This window comes from Siphateles boraxobius, unplaced genomic scaffold (assembly GCF_051911475.1).
Source record: "Siphateles boraxobius isolate OS27281-9 unplaced genomic scaffold, OSU_SipBor_1 204, whole genome shotgun sequence".
In the NCBI taxonomy this organism is placed as follows: Eukaryota; Metazoa; Chordata; class Actinopteri; order Cypriniformes; family Leuciscidae; genus Siphateles; species Siphateles boraxobius.
Window position 1 is genome coordinate 1,148,333 of NW_027508816.1, and position 20,330 is coordinate 1,168,662.

Consider the following 20,330-nt stretch of genomic DNA (forward strand, 5'->3'; position numbering starts at 1 on the left):
GTAAGTTGTCAATTTCACTAGCAGCACACACCACAGCATTCAAAAGTGACTTCAATCATGTCACTCAATTGTGCGCACCATTTGACTTCATAGTCAGAATCTGGATCATCAGAGATATGTGCAGTACAGTGCAAATTTTCCCTTGGTAATATTTCTGCATGAGGTGGCATCACTTTTACAGCTTCCTGACTAATTTCATCATCACGAGTGTGCCACTCATAAACACATAACATTTCAATATGACTGTACAGAGTCACTGTACAGATGAGTGTACAGAGCCACAAACATTTTATTTTGGTAAATATGGAAAAAAAGATTGTTTGCAAAAAAAAAATGTTTTATCTAATTTTGAGATTTCTTTTGCGTGTGTGTTTTACTTCCTAATGCATATTTAGCTGAGTTTGAACATTAGTCATTCTCGCACTGGTTTCACAAGTGTGGTTTTATTCCAGGGAGGCAAACATCCAAAATTCTTAATCTTCTCAGAAAATCACAATTCCACAGTGATTGTGTTTCTAGTTAACATGAATCTAATGTGCCATTTTTTGGACCAGTATGAAATATTGTCATGGCATTATAGGTTTGAGAAGTTTTGGATTGTTTTTGTGTAAGACATTACATTTCAAAATCAAAAGTGAGACTGAAATATGTGTCTATGCATGTTCTTTGTTGGACTCCTCCCCTCACAGTGCCAGCAGGGTATATAATAAACATGAGTGGGTGTCATAGTTAAATATCGTCTCACTAAAAACTCTTCGAAGAAACTCTTCAAGGTGAGAACAATATTCTGAAATATTTATTTTATGGCTACATGGTAAAATAATACAAATGGTTTCATAATATGAAAGTATTAGGGTATTTTTGTATTTCAGTGATGGTATGAAATATCCCTGCAGGGTTAATCCAAATGAAGCTAAACCAAATTAAGTAAATGATAATTAAATATTCAAACAATATAATAAATAGGGACACAATGTTATAAAAAGTGGATTTGTCAAAAAGTGTACTTTACACTGTAAGAAAATAAATCGTAAAAAAAAACTGTTATTGACAAACATAAACCATAAAATTAAAGTAAAATATCCTAATTTAAATTAAGTGACAAAACTCAGACAACAGAAACACTATAAATCCCAACAGATCATTAAACACTAATAATTCAGGAAATACTGTACCTGTAAAATAACAGTGTTTTTAGTTTTAGTTTAGTTTTAGTTTTTTGTGTTTTTCTGTAAAACGTTTACTGAATATCCGTCCTTCGGATAAGACGTTAAACCGAGGTCCTGACTCTCTGTGTCATTAAAAATCCCATGGCACTTCTCATAAAGAGTAGGGTTGTAACCCCGATGTCCTGGTCACATTTCATCCATAATAATTCAGGAAATACCTATAACTGTGTATTTCCGTTTATTTAAATAAGGATATTTTACTTCAATTTTACAGTTTTTTTTTTGGCTTCCTGTCATTTGACCATTTTATCATTTAACTGTTTTGTTGCTGTTTAACTACAGATTTTTTTTTATTTTCATTTTACATACATTTCTATATATTTTAATAAAATGGCTCGAGATTTTGCTATATATTCTATAATCGCGGGCAGGCCCGCATTAAGAACACACTGGGCTCTGAGGATAACAACACCGACAGAACCCTTTTATAGCCTGTAGTGCCACAGTGTCTTAAACCTAATTGTTTGAAATTTAATTTGAAAAATATTCAGCTTTCACAGACTTTGCAGCATTCTGGTAATCTGTCCTTTTTCTATTTTCACTTTTCTACTCACTTGTATAATAGCAAGTGAGTATCAGAGAGACCGTTCAGTACTGGGCTTTTGTTTAAAGACTTTGAGAGGAGCAGTTACATTTAAAACATTCAACCAACCAGCATTTACAAGCTTGATTTGCTTGTCGAAATCCAGGCCAAGAAGCGATGAATCCAGAGCCAATTGCTAACTCAAATCATTAAAAAGTGGATTAAAAATCATTCGAGATTGAGATGAATAATACAGAGACTGTGTTTGAACTTCAACAAATGAAAAAGTAGAGACAGAAAATAAATTGACTGATGGTCCGAGAGCATTTTATTAGATATTTAAAGCTCAGAAATAGAAAACCGTGGGTAAGCAGTACACTATATATTACAAGAGTGATTCTAACTAACACTTTTTAGGTAACTAAACGGTCTCTCTGATACTCAGAACCTTTGATACTCACTTGCTATTAGACAAGCGTGTTAAGATGAATTGATTGGTTTGAGTGCCATCAAGCAAAACAACAACAACAACAACAACAAAACAATCGGTAACGCTTTAGATTACAGCCTGGAAAGTACTCCGTAATTTTGAGTCACTATATTTTATTGAGAGGAGTACCTAACTTAACTCAAACTGATTGAGCCATCTCTACCATCTGGTTGAGGTATGTTATGCCAAAAAAATCCACTAGATGTCTCAGTGTCAATCAACAGCACTGTCAATCTCACAACACTCCTTCTAACATGGATGTCAGAAACAAATAAATCACCCCAGCCATGTGAACTGTTTTTGGTGAAATTTTGCAAGCTAAGCATTTTTTTTTTTACATATTACACTATAAGAACCCTAACTTTACAAAATTAAGTTACTTGGTGCCATGAAAAAACTTAAGTATGTTTTTAATAATTTTCAAAAACATGCTCAACCAAACAGTTGATTTGGCACATAACGGTTAACTGTCACCCCCCTTTTTGAGAATGGACATTACAATGCACATGGTCTTAAAAAAAAGTCACACTCGTGGTCTTCGGGGTCTATTGGACCCCAGACAATAACATTTAATTTTGTAACAGAACAATATTTATTTTTTTAACAAATATAATTTTACTCTGTTTATTAATGTTTTTACTCAACATTTGTGCAGTTTTTGGAGGATTTATGATTTCTTTTTAATTTCTATAAATAAATAAATATTTATTTAAATAGGATCTTTACAAAAAAACAGCATTTTATGTTAAATAAACTTTATAAAAGACCCAGATTTCTAACTTTCATTCCTGGGGATACCATGGATAATTTTACAAGGTTTAATGTAAGATTTTTGCCCATTTTTTTGAAAATACAGGTTAAAATTTGTAATAAATCACTTTAACCACTAGATGGCTATAGAGCTCCATAAGGCCTATATGCTATTTGAATTACTGAAAGATTCTAAAGTTTCTAAAGTTGGATTCAGTTGGATTCATGTCTAAATATTATAAAATCACAATTATAACAAAAATAAAATACTTTTTGTCAAAGTTTAGCTTTTTTTTTTGTACTGAAAAAACAACAGTTTTTCAATAATGTTACAGTATGATTATAATCAAACCTGAACAAAATGTTACAAAGAGAAATGTTGGAGTCTTAAGATTTTATCATTTATTTCAACTGAACAAAAATAACAAATTAGCAAATAAAGCAGTAAAAAAAAAATTGTAAAAAAAAAAGAATTTTCGTTATGTTCTGCGTTATTTCTGATTTTGATGATGAATTTTGTCTATTTTGAGTCCAATGATAAATAAATATGTATTTATTTATTTATAGATATTTAAAAGATATCAGATATCATAAATCCTCCAAAAACTGCACAAATGTTGAGTAAAAACATTAATAAACAGAGTAAAATTATATTTGTAAAAAAAAAAATATATTGTTCTGTTACAAAATTTAATTTAATTTTTTGGGGTCCAATGGACCCCGAAGACCACGAGTGTGACTATTTTTGTCACGCCTACATAAAAACAGATAACATTCCATTTAAATATTTTTTTTGTAGATCTAGGAAGTGTTGAGAGCCGTAGGAAGTTTCATATCATTTGAAAAAAAGAGAATTTTTTTTTTTAATTCAAGCGAAAGTCATTTGGGGTCCAGTGGACCCCATAGACCATCAGAGGGTTAAAACTTGGTTGTAATTCAAGAATGCTTTGGAATATAGACCTAAGTTTGGTCTTGTTTTAAAGAAAACACTCAGCAGATTATTGCTGAAGTCAAAGCATGAAAAGCAAATTAAAGTATGAAAAAGTTATGGAAGTTTTAAATTTACATTAAATCAAATATACTGTACTTAATATTTTTTCTTTTATATAAAATATATATTTTACAAAATATTTTTTACTATAAAATCAAAGCCATATATCTAACCAAGTTGTGTTCCAAACTTGAAGTTGATATCACAAAAATTGAAGTTCCCATGAGATTTTGTTTAGGCGTAATACCAAAAATGACATAAATTCCATTGAATTTAATTGTATGCATTCTGCTGTAACAAATAAATACATTTCTGTCCAAATATCACTTCTGTCACAAAATATGGAACCTTGAGACTCAGACCTTTCTGACAATGTGTTTTGTCAAGATTAGAAAAGGTTTTGATCATAAATTATGATGGGCAATGAAAAAGTATGGCAAAGTATGTGTATGAATTCCGGTACCATTTTTTACCATTAAGTGACATCTCAACCATTTGGTAGAGGCCGATATTTTAAAAATTATGGGATGTGTTGGAAAAAAAAATACATTGAGTGTGGTTACTAGCGACATAAGGAGATAAGAAATGCAAACAAAACATTTTTCCATCACTTTTTTCTTGGTGCGGACATTAAAGGTTAAAACGATTTTACAGTGTAACTTTCGGTAATTACAGTGTACCTATAAAGTACTTACATGTAAGTATAAGGGAACAATATGTAAATTTGGGGAATAAAGGGGTAACAACCAGGAGAATAAAAAAATATTTATACTGTAAGTATTATAGAACTAAGGGTTACTTATTCTACTATTATGATACAACAATTTTACATTTGGGAGCAATTTAGCAAGAACATACGTAGCAAGCTACGCAGTGTAGCTTTTAATGTTGTAACCAATACATACTGTTTTTTATTTTTTTTATTTTTAAAGTTTGTCTAACTAATTAGATTTTACAATGTATGTCCAAAATGTGACCATGTATATGAGTAGGATCTTTTAATAGGATCTTTGTACCAAGTTAAATGACTCAGTGAGGCTTAGAAATTTAGTACTACACACCTTTACAAAAACCATTTGACAACGAGCAAGGAAAGTCTGTTTTAAAACAGACACTAAATCACGCCCTCCAGCATTTTGACAGAGAGAGACCAAATTGGTCATTTGGAACAAATTCAGAAAAGGGACTTGAATCTCCAACCTGTGTCCAAGATTCTGTGTTAAAGTTAAAAAGAATGGAAAGTGGATATGTATATATCTATGACACTAACAACATGTTACATGTAAATACTGATTGGTATGGGAACTTGCTCATATTCCCATTTTGTGGGAAAAAAACGTCTCGGTTACATATGGTAACTAACAACATCCGTCGAGACTGACGAATAGGAATCTCGCTAGAGAGCCCAATCTACTTCGAGTGAAACTAATCAAGCCATTGCACATTGGCGTGCAATCATTTGCATCAGCTGCGCAGCCTCGCAGCGCGGGTATATAACGAGCAGCAGGTGCGATTACACTTCAGTTTTTTGCTGAGGAGCCAAGCCTGATAAGCTGGCCGCCCTGGCGGGAGACAGCAGATGTGGCGACGGGACCTACGTCTCCGTTCCCTCCTTCAGTGAACGAGGGTTACCATATGTAACCGAGACGTTCCTCTTCAGACGGTCACCCTCTACGTACGTTGTGACCGACGAATAGGAATTCCTACCAAAGCGCCACAGCTACTGACCCCATCCAGTGCCCTGTGCAAGCTTCTACCCCTTCTTGCCTGGAAGGACGATAGGAGAGGGCTGTCACTGTCAATCTGTCACTGTTGTTCCGTTATAACCCATACAGTGAGACAATGGACAACACTGGGAAAGCGTGCCCTTTCTGTTAGGAAGGAGAATGCTGCGGAAGCCACTTTCTTCAAGGAGTTATGTGGGAAATACATATGGACTAGCCCAAAGGTTGTACTACATATGAATACTGGGTGACTTAGTCCAAGTGAAAGACACGGACTTCCGTTAGGAGCAGCCGTGGAGAAAATATACACATATGGGATCCCCGTAGGATCACACATATGGGACACAGCCTAGACCCGGCTCTCAATGATTCAGCGGATAAAGGCCTGGCGCCGGACGCTCCGCCATGTCCGGGCCGAGGGTGTTGGATGACTCAACAGGTTTTTCACTCTGGAGTAATACGGGTGCACAGTAGGGTGTAGCAAGCCGACAGAGCCGGGCCTCTCGGTGCTTCTACCTGTTTAAGGTGAGAACACGGGATTAGACCGGCTCTAAACGTAGGCTATAATATCTAGCGAACGTGTTAGGTGTCGCCCAGCCCCCAGCTCTACATATGTGTGTTAGCGAGGAGCCACGAGCCAGCGCCCAGGAGGATGCAACGCCTCTCGTGGAGTGAGCATGTAGCCTGAGCGGGCAGGGCATGCCTTGTGCTTGGTTAGCCAAGGCGATTTTCCCTTCTGCTGGCCTCCGTAAAAGACAAAGAGCTGGTCTGAGGTCTTGACGCTTTGAGTTCTGTCCACGTACATATGCAGAGCATCAATGGGACAGAGCAAAGTCAGGGCTGGGTCTGCCTTCTCCAAGGGCAGTGCTTGCAGGTTCACCACCTGGTCCCTGAAAGGAGTGGTAGGAACCTTGGGCACATAGCCAGGCTGGGGTCTTAGTACAACGTGGCTGTCACCTGGCCCAAACTCTAGGCACGATTCGTAGACCGAAAATGCGTGCAGGTCCCCTACCCTCTTGACAGAGTCCAATGCAACCAGCAGCAAAGTCTTCATGGAGAGAAGCTTTAAGTCTACTGATTGCAAATGCTCAAAGGGAGCATCCTGGAGTGCTCAAAGCACCAGGGAAAGGTCCCAAGAGGGTATGGAGGGGGGTTGAGGAGGATTTATCGTCTCGCCCCCTAAGAAACCTAAAGACCAGGTCGTGCTTTTTAACTGTTTTGCCATCTATGTGGACGTGATATGCTGAAATTGCGGCAGCATGTACTTTGAGGGTTGAGTGAGACAGCCTTCCCTCCAACCCTTGCTGCAAGAAGGAAAGCATGGACCCTATCAAACATCTTCAGGGGTCTTGTCGGCGAGAAGAACATCATTCGGCGAACAGGTTCCACTGCGGAGAACTGCTGGGCCAGTTCTCAACAGTGTTGCCGAAAAGGCCACCTTGTGAGATGGGAGCATCGAAAAAGCGTACTTTGATGACCTCTTGCACCTCTGCAAGGCCAGCCAGGGGTGCTTCTGGATAAGCACACACAGTATTACAGTGGGAAGTCAAGTCAAGTCACCTTTATTTATATAGCGCTTTGTTTTAAAGCAGCTTTACAGAGATAACAGAAAAATAATGTTGTAATAATATTGTTAAATATTAAATTAAATGTCCCCAACTAAGCAAGCCAAAAGCCAATGGCGACAAAGGCGAAGATAGGTGAAAAAGGCGACAGTGGCAAGGAACCAAAACTCCATCAGTGACAGAATGGAGAAAAAAACCTTGGGAGGCTCAGTCCAGGCTCAGTCGGGGGGCCTGTTCTCCTCTGGCCAATGAACGAACAGTGTAGGATTATGATTCAGGCAGCATTACAGGTCAATGTTCAGATTGGATCGGAACATTATATTATGCAGGGAACTCAGCATCATCCTCATTTCCAGAACGAAATAGCCCCTCTCTCCGATGCAGCAATCGACATCTGCCCTCAGCTGGAGACCTGAATGAAACGCTGGGTTACCCCCTTTTTTTTTTTTTGAAGGACCAGCATTCCCACACAAGCAGCGGCTGGACAACAACAGACGGGATTCAAGCTTTCCGGAGAAAGAAGAGTTGACCGGCATGCCGCCGTGGTCATGTTCCCATGCGAAAACATGAACCACCCACAAACACAGTCTCACATGTTTCCCAGGCATGCGATACCATGATCACGGCCCGTCAGTGAGGACAGAAAACGACCGCATCCAGAAACACACAGGTGGAATGTCATCTTTAGAAAGACGCAACTCACACCCATGTAAGCTCTATCAGGGAAATGCTCTCCTTGGTACTGAAGCACACAGTGGAGCGGTCGCAGCGGACACAGACAGGAGATGTGCAACCTGTCATGCGCTCTCTTCACGGCGGTCTTACGAATGGCTTTTAAGTGCCCTTGGCGCACTGTTACCAGCTGTGAAAACATTCTTTTTGCTTTGCTCAGTAACACAAAAACAAAAGAGAGAAAAAGAAAGTCGACCCCACTGCCGCGCTGTATCTCCCACAGCAGACACGAGAGATTCTCCTGAAGAGCTTGCTCGTTGTTTTATTACTCAGTAGATTAAACAGCATTGAAACGCTTGGCTCCTCAGCAAAAAACTGAAGTGTAATCGCACCTGCTGCTCGTTATATACCCGCGCTGCGAGGCTGCGCAGCTGATGCAAATGATTGCACGCCAATGTGCAATGGCTTGTTTAGTTTCACTCGAAGTAGATTGGGCTCTCTAGTGAGCTTCCTATTCGTCAGTCACAACGTACGCCGAGAGTGACCAACTGAAGAGAAAGTATTCTAAATAAATGTAATAAATAATTTTGTGTTTAGCAGATTATTGAGCAATTCTGAGGTGGAAACATGGGTGACATGCCGGTGAGTTACAATTTGGAGTTTTGAGTTCAACTTCATGAGCTTTTTATGGAAGAGTAAAATTATTTACCTGCATTAATTTCAGTGTAATAAAAATAATTGTTTATATATTTTGTATTAATATTATTAATTTTGATCATTTACTTGAATTAGTATTAAATGAATGAGAACAAATGCAACTGAATGTTTTGAAAAATGTTTTGTTAATTACATTATGAAATAATGATCTCACATGAAAGGGGACCTATTTTCTACCAAAATTCATTTTTACATGTTGTTAGAACATAAATCTGCACTGTGTGTAACCAACCACTCTATAATGATAAAAATCCAACCACTCTTTTTTAATCCCCATAAATCATAAGCAGTGTCTGAAAACACTGTTCTAGTACCCATACTGTGATCTATATAGGGCAGAAATAGTCCCCAATGGGTTGGCTGGGATAAAAGCACAGCGCTAACCGAGGCCGGATCTAGGCATGGAAAGGGGTGGGCTGAGCCCATCCAAACATCTGCCTTGCCCACCCAATAATTATTATTATTTGTGCATTGATTAAAAATAATCTGAGGCGGGCTTGATAAGTTTGATGAAGGGCTGATTCAGGTGATAAACACCTCTGATTGGCCATTGTACTCACGCGCTCATCAAATATGTCCGTGATTGGCTACAATGATCAGCGCTTCAAAAACATGTTATAAATATACATCAATGACGCTCTTCAGAAAGCACTTACACAGATACACACACGGGAGCATTTGAAAGCAGGACTGGTCCACTGGGGCTGATATACGCCTGCTTGTGCTTTCAAACACCTCTGTGTGCTCTCAAACGGTCCTGTGCGTTGATCATTGTAGCCAATCACAAACATATCTGATGAGCGCGTGAACACAATGGCCAATCAGAGGTGTTTATGATGTTTATGAAAAATCAATTTTTTACATTTTCAATACCGACTTGTTACCGAAGTACCAAGTACTTTTGACAACACTAATATACTTGTTAATATACATTTCTATAGTTCTTATTGATTTTCAAGTGTAATTTGGCCACCACTAAAATGGATCATACCATGAGCAGTTGAAATTCACTTAAAAAACCTCGCTCATTTAAGAATGTGCGTTTATTGCATGGCCGGAGCAAGAACATAATGTAAGAGTTGCAATGAGATAATTAAGTGAATATGTAAGTGATTCTCAAACATTATTGATGCACACCTGCTGTTAACAAGCAGAATCAATGAAGGAAAGAGGAACAACAAGAACCAAAAAAGTAGAAGAGACGAGCAGAAACACAAGGGGCTCTCTTTTGTGTACTTAAGTGTACTTTCAAGTGCACTTAGGGCATGTCAAAATTTACGTTTGCTAGTTTAACGACTGAAAATAATAATAAAATAATATGCTCCGAGCTCGTAATATGGCCCGAACCAAGAGTAATAATAATAATAATAATAACCTTTATTTTATAAAGCGCCTTTAAAAGCAGCTTCTCAAAGCACTGTACACACAATACACAATTGTTAAAAGCAAACACATCAACAGGTTAATGCGAGTTTAAAAAAGTATGTCTTAAGTTGACCTTTAAAAATGGCATAAGTCTGGGCTTCCCTAAGTCCAAGAGGCAGAGAATTCCAAAGGACAGGTGCATAGAAGGAAAAAGCCCTGTCACCCATAGACTTTAAGTGAGTTTTAGGAACCACCCGCATTCTCGATTGTGAGGAGCGCAATCTGCGATTCAGAGTGTAGGGGTGTAACAGTTCAGCTAGATAATTTGGAACCAGACCATGCAAAGACTTATATGTAAGCATCATAATCTTAAAATCGACTCGGAACCTAACTGGGAGCCAATGCAAGTGTAAGTCCTTTTGTCCTCTCAGTGTCTGGTCACCCCCGAAACAGACTGTCTGGAATTTCCTAATTTATCAATTCTTACACAAGGATTCAAAAACCGGAGTGATATGGTTGCATATTCTGCACCCAGTTAAGATCCTAGCAGCAGAATTTTGTACACGTTGAAGCTTGTGTAGTGTAGATTTAGAAACTCCGGCTAAAAGAGCGTTACAATAGTCAATCCGAGAGATGACGAAGGAATTTATCAGCTTTTCAGCTACGGGAAAAGTTAACATTGGCCGCAATCTAGCGATGTTTATAAGATGGAAAAAATATGTTTTAACAGTACTCTGAATGAAAGAATCAAATGAAAGATTAGCATCAAAAATAACTCCAAGGTTCCTCATTTTACTCTGGATACTCAAAACAGAGCCATCAAGATTAAAAGACAGAGAACCAACTTTGGAAGTTTGATGACGAGAACCAATGAGCATAACTTCAGTTTTATCACTGTTCAAACACAGGAAATTATTACTCATCCAGGTTTTTATTTCAGTAATACAGCCAGAAAGAAAATCAACTTCGAAGCGCTCATCTGGTTTTGAGTGTATATAAATTTGCGTATCGTCGGTATAGAAATGATAATGGAGGCCGAGCGATCTCAAGAGATAGCCAAGTGGTGATAGATAGATGTTAAAAAGTAAAGGGCCCAGAACTGACCCCTGGGGAACACCAGTGAGAACAGAGCTAATCTCAAACCTATGGTCACCCATTGAGATGAACTGGGAAAGGTCAGCAAAGTAGGACCGAAACCACTTCAAAGCTGTCCCCGACAAGGTTATTATAGTTTTGCTTTTTAAATTAGTTTTTATTTTAATATAGGTTTCAAATTTGCTTTAAATTTTAGTTTAGTTTTAGTTAGTTTCATTAATTGTTTTGTTAGTTTTAGTGTAGTTTTTATTTTGCAAACACATTTCTATTTAGTTTTTATTTTATTTAGTTTCAGTTTTAGTTTTAGTAATTATAGTTTAGCAGAGCAAACAGAACACTTCCAGTGTAGACTAAAGCGAGACGATTAATTTCAGCAAAGTTTAATGTTTACCCAGATTACAGTTAACCAAATAAATGGAACTTAAACGTATACAAGAAAAAGCGATGAAAAATTCAGACAAACTAATTCATATTAAAGATGAAATCTTGTTAAACATGCCTAGTTTACTTTTTTTCAGCTGTAAATGTAGCAGAGTGACCACTGGTACATAAAACAAAAACAAAACAAAATTAAAGCTGCAAGCAGGCATTTAGCGGTGTTCGAGCAGTTAAGGCCTTTAAGGCCGTTAAGCACAAAAGCATCAAAAGACATTAAGTTTTATTTAGCATTAATTTAACCACTGACATAATAGATGGAAAAGACCATTTACAGCCAATACAGTCAATTTACCATAGGAAATATATGGTTTTAAAGATTTTTAACAGTTATAGTTATAGGCCTTACGGTTTGGGCTGCACGATGCGTTTTAGGGCAATTTTTTTTTTCAAATAGCAAATACAATAGGTTCCCTTTCGAAGGGAACTCAACAATACGTCAACGACGTTATGGGGAACACCTCAGGCGTGACAGGTGTCTGAAATCACTATCAAATCACGTCAATCATATTGACCGGCGACAGCCCGTGAATCATTAGCGTGAATGATTAACGTGCGACCTGGAAGTATAAAAGGGCGCCTTGCAAACATGACAAATCATCTCATCGTCTTCAGGGACTGTCTGTTTGAAAACGCTACTCAATGAAACGGTAAGAAAACGAAATGTACAGCACACGAGTGTGTTTTTTCCTGCCTGGGAGAAGAGCGCGCACGAGAGGTTCTCGAGGGAATCCTCTGTGTGAACTGTGAGCGTTTTTCTCTTAAAACGCTCCGCTCTCGTCTGGCCCTCTTCTCGAGTGAAGGGGGTTCAACGTCTGGTCCGCGTGGTCCCGCTCGTGCCGAGGCAGAGCGGCGACTTGCATCATGGGTTTCCAGATAGAGCTCATCGATCATCTTGAGAGTCCTGTAAACCTCTCAAATGATTCGACGGCTGACGAGGGCGAACTGCAGGCACCAATGGTTTCCTGCAGTTGCTGCTCTTCAGGACGAGCAGGAGATGGCTGAGGAGGTTTATAATCAGGTAGATCCTGAACCCTCTCAGCCACCCTGCCCCGTGTATGCAGACCTGGTGGATGTTGTGGAGCGCGCCGCCAACAGGCTGTAGCTGCCATGGCGACGCGCTAGAGGAGAGACCGCTCGCGGTAGGCTTGGCGATCGGTTTCTCCCCTGCCATACACCACCAGCTCAGGTGAGCCTTCCATTCCTTCCTGATCTTCACACGGAGATCGAGAGGGCATGGAAGAGCCGACATCAGCGGGTTAATTTCGCTGATGTTGAGGGGATCGCAGAGCATGGGTATGTGTCGATGCCGCCCATTTGACGAGTCGTTTGTGAACTATCTCGTGTCTGGGCAGGCGTCGACACTGAGAGCTCCAACCCTGCCATCCAAACCGCTAAAGTCAACAGCACGTTTGAATGGCAGAGCATACACGACAGCGGTTCAGGCTGGTGCTTCCCTGCACACTATGGCGGTGCTGCAGGCATACCAGGCCGACCTGCTGCAGGATCCTGCATACCGCTGAGATCCGGTTCCACACCCAGGCAGGCGGGAGGGCCTGGCCCTTCACGGTCCGAGGACCGTAGACAGGGCCAGAGAGCCAGTGTCGCCTCTCGTGCGCCCCCTCCGTGGAGGAACAGGGCGCAGAAGAGGCGTGACTCCCGCAAGAAGAGGGATCTGAGGGAGGTTATCCAGCACAAGCGCACACAGTGTCGCTGATGGATAATCTCCCCGGAGGGCTTCATTAAAAAGAAATCCAGCCCTCTCCTCTCTTCTGACTCCCCAGACGTTCATTACATCAGGCCTGGGGCTGAGCCTATGATAAGAACGATGTTCCAATGGCCCGCCTAGGCTTGGCTAGTAGAAACGCCTCTTTCAGGCATGTAAAGTGGTGGACCCCAGGGTCATAAAGAACTATCTGGCGAGTCTTCACTCCGCACGCCGCAGGTGAGCTGACTGGTCTTTTAAGAGTCATTTTTTGTGAATTAAAATTCCGAGATGTATCTCTCTACAGACCTCGTTCCCTGTATAGAGCTATGGGGTCATGTCAAGGTAATAAGGTAAGAGAAGTTTCCTGGATCATTAGGGCCCTGAAGTTCCCCGTTAGGTGGCCAGAACGATAACTATGTTAGCCTTCGGGCTGTTAGCCACCTCAGGGTAGAGTAGTTGGTCTCTCTCTTAGAATTTTTTACTTAGAGTGTTGACTGACGCTAGAGCTTCAGATAGATCTTATGTCCGGCCCACGGGTCCGTTGACTTCTTCCTGAGTATTTCGCCCCTTGAGCTCTGTTTGGGTTTCATTAGGCTGAGCGATTCTGCAGCCCTTTGTATGGAATAATACAGACTATATTCTTTAGTAAGGCTGTGGCTCCTCCGAGCCCTCAGATTGATCTATGCTTGCAGGCTGGCCCTCACCAGGGCCACCTCTGTAGCTGGCCTAGGCTGTGCCAGGGATAATAGAGGCGCTCTGCTAAAAAATTTAGCATTTCTTCCTCTGACCCTTCACTTTGTGAATGTTGGTTTCTAGCATCCCTGTATAAACAGCCTCCTCCCGTGGGAGTCGTTAGGCCAAGGCCCGCCCCCTTCTCTGCATTCTGGGGTGACTAGAGTAATGCAGCGTGGTGCAGAGGATGGTTTGTAAGGACATGGTAGGCCTCAAACAGGCCTCCGTGGTATATATGTCTTTATTGAGCAGGGTTAGGCCGTCTTTCGCTTCACGAGGAAGACTGGGTTTCCTGCCCGACCCTGCCATGCAGAACTGGCCTACGGATTTAGGCCGCCAGTTTAGGCTTCACTCACCTCGCTGAGCTACTGCTCGAGCGCTAGGTTGTAGGTGGTTGGCTTTCATTCAAGCCCCACTCCCCTAGGTTGGGCACAGATACATTTCTGTCACCCCTAGAGCCGCTGGCAGGCCCGCACCCTGGTAACCTCAGGGTGAGGTGTGAGTATTCCCCTGTGATACAGGGTAGGTCTGAGCACTTCACTCCCAGTTCTGTTTTATCCTACCTCGCACCACTATGGCTCGGGTTCACTTCTTCTTTGATCGAAGTACGCTCCCCTGAAGCCAGAGCACTGCCCTGAGCTGACGCCCATGCATAGATGGTAGGCCCCTGACTAACTGGGGCCTCCGTTGAGGCAGAGTGGCGTATGTTGTACTCCCCTTGTTTTAAGGGTGCTAGCTTTCTTGCGGAGTACACTGCCATGGGCAATGTGATTAGGCACCAGGATGCTGTAGGCGCTGTGTAAACAGTTTTTCTGCCAACGAAGGTTGCGCCATTAGGTAGTAGGCCTCAGCAGGCCTCCTTGATTGGACAGCCCCCCAGAGGGCACTGTAGGCCAGCTCACTTTACGTGGTTGGCCTTGGTGGTTCGGGCAGTTGACTCACTGATGGGTAGTAGGCCTTAAACAGGCCTCCTCGGAGGTGAGTCCCAACATTGTGGGACTTACCTTATAGCGCTACTGGAAGCCCATTAGTAAATTATGCTGTGTAGTATGGTTTCCAACAGTGTACTTTATGGCAGAATATGACTTGCTATTAGCTAGTAGGCCCGACCAGGCCTCCCTGATAGGCGAGTCCCCAGCTGACTGGCCTTAGCAGGCCACCTTATACTATCACCCTGACTCAGGGCTCAAAGCTACCAGTGGTTATCAGGTAGTAGGCCACTCAGGCCTCCCTGAAGGTGAATTCCCACTTAAGATGGTTATCAGTTAGTAGGCCTCACCCGGCCACCCTGAAGGCGAATTCCCACTTACGTTGGCTATCAGGTAGTAGGCCTCACCAGGCCTCCCTGAAGGTGAGTTCCCACATGCTGTGATTATCAGGTAGTAGGCTCCTCCAGGCCTCCTTGAATGAGAACGGTCAGGTAGTAGGCCTCACCAGGCCTCCCTGAAGGTGAGTTCCCACAGATAGTGGTTACCAGGTAGTAGGCCTCACCAGGCCTCCCTGAAGGTGAGCTCCTCACATACTGTGGTTGTAAGGTAGCAGGCCTCACCGGGCCTCCCTGAAGGTGAGTTCCCACGTACTGTGGTTATCAGGTAGTAGGCCTCTCTTGGCCTCTCTGAAGGTGAGCATCTCACATACTGTGGTTATCAGGTAGTAGGCCTCTCTGGGCCTCCCTAAAGGTGAGCACCCCACATACTGTGGTTATCAGGTAGTAGGCCTCACGGGCCTCCCTGAAGGTGAATTCCCACTTACGTTGGCTATCAGGTAGTAGGCCTCTCCGGGCCTCCCTGTAACGTTCCCTAGTGGTGCTGGGTTTATGAAGCTAGTGGTCACTTGCTATCAGTTTCAGCTAGCCTTAATAGGCAGCTGCTGAAGGCGAGCTTGCGCCCTGGCTCGCTAAAGTGTTCATTCTCTGCTATTGGTTCCCTCCCGGAACCTTTTCTGCCTACAGCCTGGTTTGCCTACCAGGCAGACCTTGTGCTCCCCTCACCGAGGGTCTCTATGAGCATGCGGCTTCCTGAGTCTGGTCAGACGGTCGTAGGCCTCTCGTGAGGCCTCCCAGTTAGATCAGCCCTTAGGCCTTCACAGGCCTCCTCAGTGTTTTGAAACACAGACACTGGGTTGATCCATGGATCGAGTAGAGAACTCCCCTCGCTAGCAAGGGTTGAAAAGCACTATGCTGAGTCATACTCTCCGGGATATCCCGTCTCTGAGATCCGGGCCGAGTGGTTCTCTGCCAGCTTGCAGTCCCTCGGGTTGGATGCCTTACTTAAGGCATTTGTCCAGAGGCCCTGTCTTCAGACAGACAGGATTTGGCCAGACTAAGTGTCTATGTACTGGCGCCAGGTCAGGCCGTCCTGGTGGCATTTCGGGGTGAGTACGTTCCCCTGAATAGTGACTGGCTGGGGTTCCCTTGGGTTCCCTAGCCACATTCCCTAGAAGGGACCCCTTCTAATTGGAAGCTGAGGTTCCAGGCCCGGAGCCGGCCCAGGTAGACCTTTCATTTAACCATGTTTATGAAGGTTTTTCTGTGAGGCTGTAGCTTGGGCTATGACCGTAGGGAATGCTGTCACTGACAGCCCAGTGTGACCTGAGGGTGAGTGGTTCTAGCGTTTCATTTGAAGTTGCTGGTCCTGACAGTTGTCACTGCCACTTGGCATGCACTCCCCTTAGCATGGCGGCGTTGGTATATCGTTCCCCATAGCGTCGTTGATGTATTGTTGAGTTCCCTTCGAAAGGGAACGTCTCAGGTTACGACTGTAACCTATGTTCCCTGAGAACAGGGAACGAGACAATACGTCTCCCTGCCATGCCTCGGGGCTTGCCTACCGTACAGTCCCTTCAGACGATAAGGTGATTTGTCATGTTTGCAAGGCGCCCTTTTATACTTCCAGGTCGCACGTTAATCATTCACGCTAATGATTCACGGGCTGTCGCCGGTCAATATGATTGACGTGATTTGATAGTGATTTCAGACACCTGTCACGCCTGAGGCGTTCCCCATAACGTCGTTGACGTATTGTCTCGGTCCCTGTTCTCAGGGAACATAGGTTACAGTCGTAACCTGAGACGTTTTCAGCGCTAAAGTGCTTGAACACCTAATAAGAATGAGACCTTTTTGACAGTTATAGCGCCACCTATGGTCCGATCTCCATGAAACTTTGCATGCTTCTTCACCATGTTATGACACATATGCTCATCAATTTTTGTGAAGTTCTGAGTTTTTATTTATGATTTATAGGCTTTTGAGTGTATTTAGCCCCACCCCTTTTTCTAAATGACCCTGTTACAGCCACCCAATTGCAAAATTTCAACTTTTTTTCGATAATTATTGATCTAGAGAGTCCAGAGAATTGTCCTAGACTGGTCTGGTTCCGATCGGGCGAAAAACCAGGGACTAGTTCGCAAAAGTAGGTTTTGGACAAAATTGGACGTAAACAATTTTCTTTAGGCCCAAATTGAAATCTGAGACATACATCTTGTTCGTCTTGAGCCAAGGATCACAGTGGTGTAAAAAGCATTAGGCCAGGGCCAACGGTCTAGGTTATTAGCAATTTAGTACTTTTGGTTGCTGTAGCGCCACCTATGGGCCAATCGAGGTCATACTCTGATAGTTTCTCCCCAAAAGTATGGCCTACCATCTGGCCGAGTTTCAAGTCTCTAGGCCTTACGGTTTGGGCTGCACGATGCGTTTTAGGGCAATTTTTTTTTTCAAATAGCAAATACAATAGGTTTTCAGCACTAAAGTGCTTGAACACCTAAAAACAGCTCAGTTCATCTGACTACAGCCAACACAACCTGCTGTGAAGCCAGTGTGATTAAATAATGAAGTATCTATGCAGTGTGTGAGAGTGTACATGTTTTTCTATCCTGGTGGAGACTTAAACCTGAATGCACACAGACTCAAGGGGACTCGTGTCACTGTGAGGACCTCAATTGAGGTACACAAGCTTATAAATCATACAAAATTCGTTTTTTTTTTTTTTATGTAAAAATGCAGAAATGTGTGATGGGTAGGTTTAGGGGTCAGGTTAGTGTACTGTAAGGAGACAGAATATACAGTTTGTACAGTATAAAAACCATTACGTCAATGGAGAGTCCTCACAAAGATAGTGGATCAGAGTTTCCCTTTCAAGGGAACTCGAGCTGCGTTGAGACGCGGTGGGAGCGCTCTGCGTGATTGCGTCGTGAAGCACGTGTATAATCAGTCCAATGGAAGAGCGAGACGTCATAGGCGGTGACGTCATAGACCAGGAAGCTATAAAGCACACCAGAAAACAGACCGCGACAGCTTCTGTTGCCTTCAGCAAGCGATCTGTGTATTCTGTCCTTGTCATATTTATTGTTGTCTGTCAAGTTGTAATATATATATATATATTATGGCAAAAGAGAGCAAGCAGCTTTTGTGTTGTTCCCTGCCCACGTTATATCACGGGTGGGGACACACACATCAGCTTTTTGTTACTATTTGGGAGTGGAGCATGCCACAGTCAGTTCTCGAGGGGGCTGACTGTGAGCATTGCGAGAAACTGTCCGTGAGGACGCTCCGCTCCCGCCGGGCGTTCTTCGAGGAGGACGGTTCGGTTCGCGCTCCCCGCGCGGGTCCCGCTGTTGCCGATGCACGGCGGCGACTCGCATTTTGGGGTTCGCAAACGGATCTGACAGCGGGGGTTGGGACGGGCTCCGCCCTATCTCAGCTTTCACCTGCCAGATCCAGTGCTGCCGATTTCCAGTTCCGGGGAATTGGTATCGTTAGTGTTTTGTTTAGAAAAAGAGAACAAAACAAATAAAGATATTAAGAAAAGGCAGATGTTTGAGTTTTCAATAAATGAATAAATAAGTCAGCTCATAACTCTGTTGAATAAAGAGGAGCTTTAAAAGGAGGTTTATCTAGTGCTAGTTAAATATTTTCTGGCCAGCTGAACTTTATGAGAGTGAAAATAAGGAGTTTATTAGATTAAATAAATCTAAAAACAGAAAAAACTCTGTATCTCAGCCTCCTCGTCGGGGACTGCCGTTTTTCCCTATCTCCACACCACACTGAGGTGTCAAGATCGTGGAATAAGTCGGTTTCTATTTTATGTGTTTAATGCCCTACGTCTAACTATAGTAATGCTATGGGTATTAAGTATCATGGTATGACAGTGCCTCGGGTTAAAGAGACGCTTGCTAGCTTTCTCTCTCCCGAGTCGGCGTCATAATTTTTAACCCCGACGTTACCCACCAGCCATCTAAATAAATTTTTTTATTAGGCAACGCTGGTGGGTAAATTATAAAGACATGGATGAATGTGAGGTTGTCAGCACTGACGCTATTCGAGAATTGCGTCGTGCAAAAACAGATAAACTATACTGGGGAGGGACGGTTTCGAGAAATCGTTTCTCCTCTGCGTCCTCTGGGTGGCGACTCTCTGAGGAGGGTCGCACACGGCCAGTTCGGTTGTTTTCCTGCTGGTGGCCACGGACTGATATATATATATATATATATATTGTCACGGGGTGAAGAATCACAAGACAAGGGGAGCTCATGCAAAGTGCCCAAGAGTGGATTTATTTACAACATGAAGAAAAAAACAAAGAAAAACCCGGTGAAGTGTGTTGCCTCTTCCTCGTAGTGAAGCGAGTCTGAGCTGTGCTTCTTGGAGTCTGAGCTGTGCTTCTTGGAGGCTGAGCGGTCAACTGCTGCTTTCTGGAGAAAGATAGAGTACAGGCATTAACGTTCTGTCTCGTGCAGAGATCTCTCCCCCTTTGACAAAGTCCATGTGGCTTATATAGCTGTTTGCTTGATGGGGCACAGCTGGGGCCGATCAGCCTGTGACGAGGGCATGCAGGTGTTCCTCGTCTGTTTCCAGGGCGACGCTGACGAACCCTCTGGGTGCTCGTCACAATATATATATATATATATATATATACGTTTTTCTGATTTAAAAGTAAAGAAAAATAAGATAAAATTATATCTGTTCTTCTGGATGCTCCGCTTTCAAAAAACTAAGAATAAACCGTTCAGCGGCGTTCCAGAGGTTTCTTCCTCACCAATCTATGTTCCTGAGACTGCTGGGCGGAGCAGTCTCAGTCTACTAAGCTCCTCGCAGCACAGCGAGCATCGCCATTTGGGCTCCTCCACAATCAAAGGGGACTTGGGTGGCGGTAGCAGTCTAGCCAGTTAGAGATATGCAAGATCTGAGGACTATTTTATCTCTAAAAAAGCTTGGACAATAGGAAGCCCTGATGCCGAGGCTATCAGGCTTCTGAAGGGTGGTCCCCTCCGGGGTAGGGATGGTTTTTGAGAAAATCGTTTCTCCTCGGCGCCCTCTGGGGTGCGACTCTCTGAGGAA

At 42.7% G+C, this 20,330-nt stretch overlaps 1 protein-coding gene across 2 annotated transcripts in view; it reads left to right on the top strand.

Annotated features, from left to right (window-relative positions):
- Nucleotides 1-731: 731 nt before the first annotated feature.
- The window catches only part of LOC143745474 (serine/threonine-protein kinase Nek3-like), a 57,966-nt gene continuing 38,367 nt past the window's right edge, over nucleotides 732-20,330 (top strand). Inside the window, exons 1-2 of one of the 2 annotated variants that reach the window (XM_077237594.1) lie at nucleotides 732-773; nucleotides 8,545-8,586. In XM_077237594.1, coding sequence (XP_077093709.1) covers nucleotides 8,572-8,586 — 15 coding nt within the window. In that variant the 5' untranslated portion in view covers nucleotides 732-773; nucleotides 8,545-8,571. Of the gene's footprint in view, nucleotides 774-8,438; nucleotides 8,587-20,330 lie in introns of those variants that run through there. The other variant, XM_077237595.1, reaches the window with a different exon arrangement.